This window comes from Gouania willdenowi, chromosome 12, assembly GCF_900634775.1.
Source record: "Gouania willdenowi chromosome 12, fGouWil2.1, whole genome shotgun sequence".
In the NCBI taxonomy this organism is placed as follows: Eukaryota; Metazoa; Chordata; class Actinopteri; order Blenniiformes; family Gobiesocidae; genus Gouania; species Gouania willdenowi.
Window position 1 is genome coordinate 847,000 of NC_041055.1, and position 11,792 is coordinate 858,791.

The window sequence follows — 11,792 nt, forward strand, 5'->3', positions numbered from 1 at the left end:
GCTTCAGATGATTTTATAAAATCAGAATGGTTACGCTGAAATCACGTGATAGCTTATGTCTGTTAGCCACACTGCTAGCCCTCAGCCACTCGTTTTAACGGTAAAAATCCCAACTAACAAATCACCCTCGCCTTTTGCATGAAATCCCAAACCTCGTGTGATTGGAGAAGAATCTGCTGAGGCGTGTCCAAATCTGAATCTGCTCTTAACTATCCATTTTTAAATCAGACGTGGGCAACCGGTGGCCCGAGGGCCTCGTATGTGAAGTAAACAAGCAACGTGACGACAAAACATAAAACACGCACCAAAAAACAGGTTCTTGGTACAAAACAAGATCATAAAAATGCTCAAAATGAGAGAAAAATACACGAAACCAAAAACACTAAAAACAATATCTCATCTCTTGTCTTTGTAGCATAGCCTTTTCACATTAGAATGCACTCATAATAAACTCACTGATGCGTAATACTTATCGGCATCATATTTGTTTATTGCACTTGTTAGACATCAATCACTTGTTTTCTGGAGAAAACTTGTGTTGTAGATGTGTAAATATTGTCCCAAAACATGATGTGAGGCATTTCCTTTCCATGTTGGGGCAAGACAAAAAAAACTGTCCTGATTGCTTTTTCCCATATCAGAACATAAATTCAGTTTTTCTCCCGTGTTTAAAGTTTGAAGGAGGCTCTGATTTTCTGTAATGTTTGTTGTTGAGTCATTGGAGGGCTGAGGATTCTCCTGGTTTAATTAGTATGGGATGTTGAGTGTGTTGGTCACTGATCTGATTAGCAGAGTGGTCAGCACACAGCGTGGATGTAGCTTATACTTCATCATCCATTTATTGTACATCACAATAAAGTCCTTTTCTGTAACCTAAATAAATGTTCCCTGACCTGCTTCCTCTGTAGTGCGTGGTCATTGGTCTTCAGTCCACTGGTGAGGCCAGAACCCTGGAGGCACTGGAGGAGGGCGGAGGGGAACTCAACGACTTTGTCTCCACAGCAAAGTATGAACTAAACGTGCAATGGTTCCTTCATGGTGTAAACATGTAGTGTTTATGTGATTGTGTGACGCCTATGTGTGTGTGCAGAGGTGTGCTGCAGTCCCTGGTTGAAAAGCATTTTCCCGCCCCGGACCGACAGAAGCTTTACAGCCTGCTGGGAATCGACCTCCCCGTGAAGAAAACGCCGTCTCCCAACGACGCGGCGGCAGAGCGAGAACCAAAGGGCAAGAAAAGGAAAGGTAAGAGACGTTATAGAGCTGACTCTAACCTGGACAGGTGAGCACTGACGTCTGTGTTCAGCTCCTGAGGTCAAAAAGAAGCAGAAGAAGCCTCGCAGGTATGGCGGCCTTTCAGGCACCAGCTCAGACGAGAGCCAATCAGACGAGTCGGAGGGGGAGTCTGGGAAAGACAGTGACGACAGCTTGAAATCCGTCAGTTCAGCAGACGAAGATGACGACTTTAATCCATTCAGGGATGAGTCGGACGATGATGACGAAGGAGGTGAGAGATCAGAGTGACGATGAAGGGCGGAGCTAATGTGAGCGCCAACGTGACGTTACACTTCCTGTACAGATCCATGGCTGATCAGGAAGGAACCAAAGAAAAGGAAAGAGAAGAAGAAAAAGAGGAGGAAAAGCGTGGATCCAGACTCCATTCAAAGTGCCTTGTTAGCCTCTGGGCTGGGCTCCACCCGACCTGCGTTTACCACCTCGGTCCATACGGCCAGCACGCCTACCATAGGTCAGCACACACACACACACACGCACACCAAACACAAACTACTGTAGACGACTGGATTTCATCTTCCTCTGTTCAAGCAACATTCCAAAATATTCACTTGTTTCTCTAAATCAGACGCGGGCGGCCCAGGGGCCACGTGTGTCCCCCAAAGTAAGCGCGCAAAGTGACTTCAAGACACATACAAAATACCTGAAAAATACATGACGACTCCAAAAACACACAAAATAAGAGGCAAAAATACAAAATTAAAGAATAGACACAAAAATGACTCCAAAATCACAATAACAAAAAATACACATTAACTCGTAACATGCAGAAAATTGCATTAATTGTCTTGGGTTGAAAAAACCCCCTACAAAACACGTCAATAAAAATGCACTAAATGAGAGAAAAATACACAAAATCAGAGAAAAAAAAATAATAAATTACAGTAAATTACAGAATGAGGACAAACACACAATTATAACACATATACACAAAAATGATTTAAAAATGCAAAATGACAACAAAAAATACACAAAATGACTTAACACGTGCAAAAAACAGGAAAATGCATTAAAGGACTTAAGGGGGTGGGCTGAAAAAATACACAAAGTACAAATAGTTGCACAAAATGACTCTAAAATACACAAAGCCTTTGTTTCCTGTGTTAATGCTTAGATTTGACATTATTTTAGACGTTGATCATGTGACCCTGGCATCAGATACATTCTCTATTGTTTAATGACTGTGTGGGTGTGTGTGATTGGTGTCCAGTGAAGGCAGAGAGTCCTGAGAGCTGTCTGACCAGTCAGGATGCTGTGGAGCAGGCTCAGAGGATGAAGAAGGAGCTCCTGGAGCAGCTGGAGGAAGTGGCTGAGCATCTCCCTCCAAACACGCTGGACGAGCTCATCGATGAGCTGGGAGGCCCCGAGAACGTAGCAGAGGTAGGTGGGATCTACTTCCCTTTCTCTATGTTTGGATTCAGACTCTCTCTCTGCCTCCAGATGACGGGACGTAAAGGCCGTGTGGTCAGCAACGATGACGGCAGCATCACCTACGAGTCTCGATCAGAACTGGACGTCCCTGTGGAGATTCTGAACCTGACGGAGAAGCAGAGGTTTATGGACGGAGAAAAGGTAGCGTCCTAGGGTTTGTCCTAATATTCCCTCCTATCTCCTTTCCTATCCACTTTTCCTTAACCCTGTGGATGAAGTCACAGGGTTAAGGAAAGGTGTTAGGAGACTTCCTCTTTTTTTTTTTTTTTATTGAAGAAAAATAGAACATTTTACATACAATTATTTTATTTTTTTATATACAAAATTCTTCTTTTTTTTTTTTTAAACGACATACAAGGACAAGACATACATATACAAACTCGAACCCCCACATCCTTACCCTAACATTCCCCGAGCACACCTCTTAAAGGGAAAAAAAAAAAACCAAAAAAAAAAAACTAGATTGAATATAATAAAAAATTGACAGAATATTTAAAACAGGTTCTCAGTCAACATCAAGATGGCATTCTGTACTTTTGATATATGAAAAGAAAGGATTCCAAGTTTTTCCAAAGGACTTCTCAGATCCAGAGAGGGTCAGCCTGATTTTTTCCAATTTAAGGAAGTAGAGCACCTCTTTAATCCAATATACACTTGTAGGTGGAGCTGACGATTTCCACATCAGAAGAATCGCCCTCCTCGCCAAAAAGGATGAGAATGCTACCAGGTCCTTTTGGACCTTTAGGAGACTTCCTAAAGGAGTTAAGGAAAGGACATCACGTTGTTTTGTTTTCAACTCGGTGACGTAATAATAATAAGGTGGTGATAAAACTCCACATTTCCTAAAATGGACTAAAAGCTCATTTCTACCACTTTCCCCTCAGCCTCTAACCACTGATATAATCTCATAAATCACAGGTTTTAATGTAAATCAAAGGAAAACATGCTACGAGGAACAAAAGTGAAACTAAAAGAATGTCACATTGAGAATGGTTGCTCACACTAATCAATATTAATCCAAGATAAATAGGATTTTATTAAATAATTCCATTTAGGCCTATATAAGATAATAGAACCACACAAAGCATTCCTAGGTGAATTAAATAAATAAATAATAAAACATAATGTGGATAAAAATGTCTCTGATCCATTTTTCTAGAACCATAGTGTCTGTTTTATGTCAGTTATAATCTAATAATGTCTGTATATCATAAGGGTTTTAGATTATTTACAGTGGTTCAAGGCATATTATTACATTAGTAATTTACATGATCAGCGTTCCTTTTCAGTCTTAGTGAGTTTCTGTGAACACTGATGAGCGTGTTCCTTTAAATGTAAGCAATTTCCCTCTGGGATTAATAAAAGAATTCTGATGTTGTCGCCGCAATGAATTGTGGGTCATCATTGTGGTCCCCTTTGGTAAAGGATGCATCAGTGTTTCCTAGGCTAAAGGAGGTTTGAAAGGACACATTGAGCCTCCTTTCCTCAGCTTTAAGAGAATTTGAATGCTCCTTATCATGGCCGCCACTTAACCAGGGTTAAGGAAAAGGAGATAGGAGGGACTATTCAGACACAATCTGTGATCTGTGTTCTTCTTCTTCTTCTCCTGTCAGAACATCGCCATCATCTCAGAAGCAGCCAGCTCAGGTATATCCCTGCAGGCTGACAGGAGAGTGAAGAACCAGAGGAGGAGAGTCCACATGACCCTGGAGCTGCCCTGGAGCGCTGACAGAGCCATTCAGCAGTTTGGTGCGTTTAGATGCCAACTCACATTTAATCCACATGGATCAAAGCATTCAGATTATCAAAGGTTCACGTGTGTTTCCTGTTTCAGGGAGAACTCACCGGTCCAATCAGGTCACAGCTCCAGAGTACGTGTTCCTCATATCAGAGCTGGCAGGAGAGCAGAGGTTTGCCTCCATCGTCGCCAAAAGACTCGAAAGTCTGGTGAGAACTCACAATGTCATCATGATCTACATTTAAAAGCTTCTACTATTGTTTAGGTAACTTTGGTTCTTTTTGTTGTTTTTAGGGGTTTTATTGTCACTCTTTATTTAATTATTTATTTAATTATTACGTGATTTGCACCTTGTACAGTGCCCTCTAGTGTTGTGAAATTATTTGTTTTCTATTGTTATTCTGTTACTTTATTATTCAACTTCTTTAATCTTTCATCATTTTATCTTTTGAATCTACCTTTCTGTGTGGTTTGCATGTTCTCTCAGTGCTTGCTTTGATCAACCTTTAACATTTCAACATTTTTATACTTTTGTTTCAACTTGGATTGTTTCTGATCCTTCAACTTTTTCATTATATCTTCTGCATTATATCACAAAGAGTTCATTGGTTAATATTAGGCTAGTGCTAATGCTGGGCAAATATTAAGCTATTTTAGGTTAATGCTAATGTTCAGCAAATGTTAATGCTAGGCTAATGCAAAAAACAATTTCACTGCAAGGTTTGACTGTTCCAACTCTGAGGTTTGGTGTTAGACAATAAAGCAGAGAAGAAGAGCTCTCCTAGGGGTTCTTTACTCTTTTTCAAACAGTGTGCTGACACGCTCAGGTGGGTAATTGAAGATGCACAAACACTGAGGATAGAAGTCCTTTTGGGTGAGAATCCAACAAAAATACACAAGACAACAAAAAATGCACAAAATGAGAAAAATACACAAAATAACCTCAAAAACAAACAAAATGACAACTTAAATACAAATAATTTGAACAAAGTATACAAAATAACAACAAAAATGCATAGTTTCTTTGTTGTTTCCTGTGTTAATGTTCAGATATGACATTATTTTAAATGCTAACACAAATGTTAATGATGTGACCCTGGCAAGTGCATTTCATACACAAGGAAACTCGATGTGGTTTACATGTTCAAAAGTGTAGCAGAAAACATTCAATAGCTTAAAAATCAATAAAAACATTGATGTTTAATGAATGTGTGATTGGTGTCCAGTGATGAGTCAGCACGTTGTGGAGCAGTTGATGTTGATGTTTGAACGCAGCCATAGATGTGTCCCAGTTGCTTTGTCTGTATGTGATTGGTTGATGAATAATCTGGTCATGTGACTATGTTGTGACAGGGTGCACTGACTCATGGAGACAGACGAGCCACAGAGACCAGAGACCTGAGCAGGTTTAACTTTGACAACAAAGTGAGCAGAGTTTAAACTCTTCCTCCTCAGAGGAAACGTGTGTTTCACCTTCCTTCACATTTCTTCTTTTTATTTCCCGTAGTACGGCCGCAGTGCACTAGAAATTGTGATGAAGTCTATCGTGAAGCTGGACACGCCTCTGGTGGCTCCGCCCACTGACTTTAAAGGAGACTTTTTCACAGGTCTGACTCAGGTTCAGTCCTGCTTCTCTGTGTGTGACGCTGTGTGTGTGACGCTGTGTGTGTGACGCTGTGTGTGTGACGCTGTGTGTGTGACGCTGTGTGTGTGACGCTGTGTGTGTGACGCTGTGTGTGTGACGCTGTGTGTGTGACGCTGTGTGTGTGTGCAGAGATCCAGGTGGGGTTGATCGGCGTGGGTCTTATCAGTGTGGAGGACAGATCAGGGATGCTGTCTCTGGACAAAGGTCAGTGAATAGACTGTTTTTAAACGTACATGCATGTGTACACTTTGTGTACTCAAACAATCCGTTTCATAAAAGTAACTGTCACTGTTTCTCCTTTGCTATACACTTTATATTCATATAAATTTTGTGTTTTCCACTTTAATTTTTTTAATTTTGTTTTTTAAAGAAACATTTATCATTTTTTTATAGAAAATACTAGTTTTTAACTCCTGTGAGGAAACAAAATAAATAATAAATAAAACAACTCATAATTAAATAAAGTAAGATACAATTAAAAGTTAGATATGTTATAGTGACGTGGATTATTCTGACTGCTTCTTTTTAATTATTTGTCATATAAAGATGTATGAGAACAGCATTAATGTTTCCATATTTCCTCTCAGGGATCAATGATTTACTGAATCTGATCAGATTTGTTGATTAAGTTTTGATCAACTCAGTTCAAGTTAACCTAATTTAAATGATCCTATCTTCTGTAGCTCTGATGAGATGTTATAATAAAACATTCTAATAACGTTGCTCCAACAGACTTTTATTTTGTAAACCAGAAGTTGCCACTGAAACGGTTGTACTTGAGGTAGCTAGCTGACTGAATGTGTAGCTACGAGGTACGAACAAAAGGCTGGAATAAAAAGAACTAAAGGACGACACGGACTGAGTTATTCTTAGTCAGACATAACAGATCGAACACTGAGCAGGTGAAGATGATTAAAGCTGATCACATTCTCATGAATCTCCGCTGCGCTACACGAAAAACAGGTGGAGCTTCACAGGCACAGCAAAGTTAAACGGGCACTAGAGGTTCTGTATTTAGGAGTCTGTGATGATTTGTAGACGGTGTTTGTGGTGATTTAAGATGAGTTTAATGCAGCCAGGACAGGAGGAGGGAGAGTGGTGCACATAAGTGGTGCCCATTCTGTTCATTTCTGCATTTAACCGTTTTCATTGTTGATTTTGTTAATGCAGATTTTTTTGGGGCCTGTTCTCAGGACTTTGGAACTGAGCAAATAAAAATGAAAAAAAAAAAAACAATAGTGGCAAAATTTCATACAACTAGCCTTAAAAATGACCAGAATATTGAGACAAACAAATGAAAACCATAAATGTCACAAAGATGGTCTGAGGGTTAAAGTGTTACTGTTTGTTTCAGACTATAACAACATTGGGAAGTTCTTGAACCGTATCCTGGGCATGGAGGTGGCTCAGCAGAACGCTCTGTTCCAGTATTTCGCTGACACGCTGTCCGCCGTCATCCAGGAAGCAAAGAAGAACGGCAGATACGACATGGGCATCCTGGGTAGGTTAGGTTTAGCGGTACAGCAGCCCTCCAGGACTGAAGAGTTCTGCTCCAGTCTCATGTTCTTTTTTTAAAAGTTACACCATTAATTAATCACATGTTGATCTTTTATTTGCTGCTGGAACAACTTTTATCTTATCTAATAATTCCAGCTAGTTCATTTTTTTTCCTAAATAATATGTTAAAGTTTCATTTATTCAGACAACTTTTTAATCTCCTGACATGTTTCGACTGCCAACTGTCAGTCTTCCTCAGAGGCATCTAGTGATTGCTTTGATGTGTCCCTTCGAGTTCTTTTCATAAGGAAAGCATTTACTAATCGCTTTCATGTGTCCTTATGAGTTCTTTCCTGACGACAATCACTAGATGCCTCTGAGGAAGACTGACAGTTGACAGTTAAAACATATCAAGAGATGAAATTTCCTGCTGAATAAACTTTAAATATTAAACTCTGCTCTGTTCAGATGAAACCTCCTCACACGTCTGTTTTTATTTATAAACCTGTTCAGATCTTGGTTCTGGAGACGAGAAAGTAAAGAAGGTTCACTGCAGGAAGTTCCTGACCCCAGGGTACACCACGTCAGGACACGTGGAGCTGCACACTGTGAGTTTAACATGGAATCAGATGGTTCTCCTCCTCTGAGGGTTGGAGCTTATGTGTGTGTGTGTGTGTGTAGGTGAGCGTGGAGCGGGGGATGTCCTGGGAGGAGGCTACGCACGCCTGGGCCGATCAGAACGGAGCTGACGACGGCTTCTATGTTCAAGTACGACATGATTTAAACCTTATGCTAATGTTTGTGTAGGATTTGTTTTATTTATATTGGGTCGACCACCATGTGTACAGGCGCTCTGATTGGTTGGAAAAATCATGATTAACTTCCAGAAACAAAATGGTGATTTTCTTTTATTTATCATTTTGTACTTTAAACAAAATCAAGCAGAAATAACAATCTGACACTGAATTTATCCTCACTGACATGTTTTAGGATATCACGTTTATTTTTTACACTTTAATTCAACGATACTTCTCTGCATGTTTTTAACCCTACAACTATAATCAATATATATATTATACCCAATAAAAACTAATTATAGTCAAAATATGATAAATTAGAGTTGTTTTATTTTAAACTATGCCATGCCTAACAAAATAAAAAAGAACGACCATGGGTGGACTTCATATTATTCTTTTTTTTTAAAGTAATGAAAGTATAAACTTGGTGTTTGGTCCGTTTATTTCTGGGTCATGTGACGCTTCTCTGGTGAAGACGTCTCCTTAAGACGAACAAAAAATGTGAAGGAAGTGAACGTGTTCAATAAATAAATAAACAAATGTTTGGTTTCAGGCGAGAAACAACAAGAAAACGTCCATCCTGGTGAAAGAGGTGAACACTAAGAAGAGACTGTTCCTGGTTTATAGACCCAACACTGGACGACAACTCAAACTGGAGACGTACGCTGATCTTAAGAAGAAGTTTAAGAAGGTGTGACACACACTTAGAACCACACACACACACACACACACACTCTTAGAACCACACACACACACACACACACACACTCTTAGAACCACACACACACACGTTCTTAAAACCACACACACACACGCTCTTAGAACCACACACACACTCTTAGAACCACACACACACACTCTCTTAGAACCACACACACGCACACTCTTAGGACCACACACACACACACACTCTTAGAACCACACACACACTCTCTCTTAGAACCACACACACACACACACACACTTAGAACCACACACACACACACTTAGAACCACACACACACACACTTAGAACCACACACACACACTCTTAGAACCACACACACACTCTTAGAACCACACACACACACTCTTAGAACCACACACACACACACTTAGAACCACACACACACTTAGAACCACACACACACACTTAGAACCACGCACACACACTTAGAACCACGCACACACACACACACACACACACTTAGAACCACACACACACACACACACTTAGAACCACGCACACACACACACACACACTCTTAGAAGCACACACACACACACTCTTAGAACCACACACACACACTTAGAACCACACACACACACACTTAGAACCACACACACACGCACACACACACACACTTAGAACCACACACACACACACACACACACACACTCTTAGAACCACACACACACACACTCTTAGAACCACACACACACACACTTAGAACCACACACACACACACACACTTAGAACCACGCACACACACACACACACACTCTTAGAAGCACACACACACACACTCTTAGAAGCACACACACACACTTAGAACCACACACACACACACTTAGAACCACACACACACGCACACACACACACACTTAGAACCACACACACACGCACACACACACACACTTAGAACCACACACACACACACACACACACACTCTTAGAACCACACACACACTCTTAGAAGCACACACACACACACACACACTCTTAGAAGCACACACACACTTAGAACCACACACACACACACTCTGACCGTGTTCTCTGTAACTCTTACAGGTTCTCTCTGAAGACGCTAAACAGCTGTGGACTGATCAATACAAGCTTTCTGCTAAAATCTGTTCCCACGCTTACTGGTATGTGATGACATCACAGGAGGTGTGGCTATAAGGCCACACCTGTAAATAAATAAAGTACAAAGAAGTTTTAGTTTAAAGTGACAGCTCAACTTTAACCAGGGTTGGGTTCAATTATAATTGTAATTGGTATTTAATTACAATTATGATGTAAGTGAGAAAAACAACTATTACTGTTGTAATCGTAATTGAAGTTCAGATAATTGACTTTGTAATTGACATGGAAATTCTCTAAAAACTGTAATTTATAACATAATTAAACACAAACCTGGTGAACTAAGTTACAGTTCTATTACACATACGTAGTTATTAATTATTAAAATGTTTTATCAACTTTTTCTGTCACTTCTCTTCACTATCATTTTACCATTTTTAAATAAATATAAAACTATGGGTATAGTAACGCCCACACCATAAATATTAATACCAATATTATCATTGATTAGGAACCCTAACAACGTAATCAGTAGATGAGAAACTGATTAGATGATTATCATATTTATTAATGTATTTCACTGGTGATTTAAGTCAAACTGACCTGTTAGCATTAGAGATGCTAACAGAAAGCTAACACAAGAGGAAAGCACATTATTTATTAAAGGCTCAGTAATTGTAATTAATTGAATTTGAACTTTAGTAATTGAAAATGTTATTGTAAATGACTTTCAGGGGGAAATAATTGTAATTGGAAAAAAATGCTGGTCACTGTATTCATTATTAAGATGTAATTGAACTTGGATAATTAAAGATGTAATTATACATTTAAAATGTAATTGAGCCTGGCTTTAATGCACTAAACTGAAACCATGTGATCCACTGAGGGACAGCACGTGTGAGTGAGTCGTGTCAGAAAATGAACACACAACTACTACAAAAATGAACAAAATAACAACATTAATACACAATTACTCCCAAAAATAGACAAAATTACAGAAAATGACGACAAAAGTAAACAAAACACAAGAAAAATGACTTGGCAAACCCACAGTACTAAGAAGCAAAACGAGTCAGTAATACACAATAATTACTCAAAAACACAAAATTGCAGCACAAATAAACAATAATTACTCAAACATATTTTACAGGAAAAATACACAAAGATTACAGAAATGCACAAAATGCCTCACAACAACAAATGTACTCAGAACAAGAGAAAATCCCACAAAATAACTTAAGAAACGTTGTTGTTACTGTATTAATGCTCATTATTCTAATGCTGAGTCATGAATGTTGATCATGTGACCCTTTGATCAAACACTTTTTTGTGGCCCTGCTGTGATAATAGTTTGTGTGTGTGTGTGTGTGTGCGTGCGTGTGTGTGTAGGCGTGGTAACTGTAAGAAGGCGGCGGTGGGTCTACAGTGTGAGGTGGGTCTTCGTTGTCGTATGTACTACGTTCTGTGTGGCTCAGTTCTCAGCGTGTGGAACGAGCTGGAAGAGGTTCTCACGCCCGTCAGTGGAACCAACGTTAAGGTCCAGATTGTCCGTCTGCGCACAGAGGACGGACAGAGGATCGTAGGTTAGTAGCTCCTCCTCCTCCTCCTCCT

General features: G+C 39.7%; 1 protein-coding gene across 1 annotated transcript in view; it reads left to right on the plus strand.

The window, feature by feature from the left end:
* Window positions 1–11,792, plus strand: part of sbno1 (strawberry notch homolog 1 (Drosophila)) — a 29,582-nt gene that overhangs the window by 16,523 nt on the left and 1,267 nt on the right. The window contains exons 16-32 of the mRNA XM_028463637.1: window positions 909–1,006; window positions 1,091–1,242; window positions 1,304–1,504; window positions 1,577–1,744; window positions 2,501–2,670; window positions 2,731–2,862; window positions 4,335–4,470; window positions 4,556–4,668; window positions 5,813–5,884; window positions 5,967–6,066; window positions 6,234–6,308; window positions 7,459–7,605; window positions 8,115–8,209; window positions 8,283–8,369; window positions 8,952–9,089; window positions 10,170–10,246; window positions 11,571–11,764. Coding sequence (XP_028319438.1) covers window positions 909–1,006; window positions 1,091–1,242; window positions 1,304–1,504; window positions 1,577–1,744; window positions 2,501–2,670; window positions 2,731–2,862; window positions 4,335–4,470; window positions 4,556–4,668; window positions 5,813–5,884; window positions 5,967–6,066; window positions 6,234–6,308; window positions 7,459–7,605; window positions 8,115–8,209; window positions 8,283–8,369; window positions 8,952–9,089; window positions 10,170–10,246; window positions 11,571–11,764 — 2,155 coding nt within the window. The remainder of the gene's footprint in view (window positions 1–908; window positions 1,007–1,090; window positions 1,243–1,303; window positions 1,505–1,576; window positions 1,745–2,500; window positions 2,671–2,730; window positions 2,863–4,334; window positions 4,471–4,555; window positions 4,669–5,812; window positions 5,885–5,966; window positions 6,067–6,233; window positions 6,309–7,458; window positions 7,606–8,114; window positions 8,210–8,282; window positions 8,370–8,951; window positions 9,090–10,169; window positions 10,247–11,570; window positions 11,765–11,792) is intronic.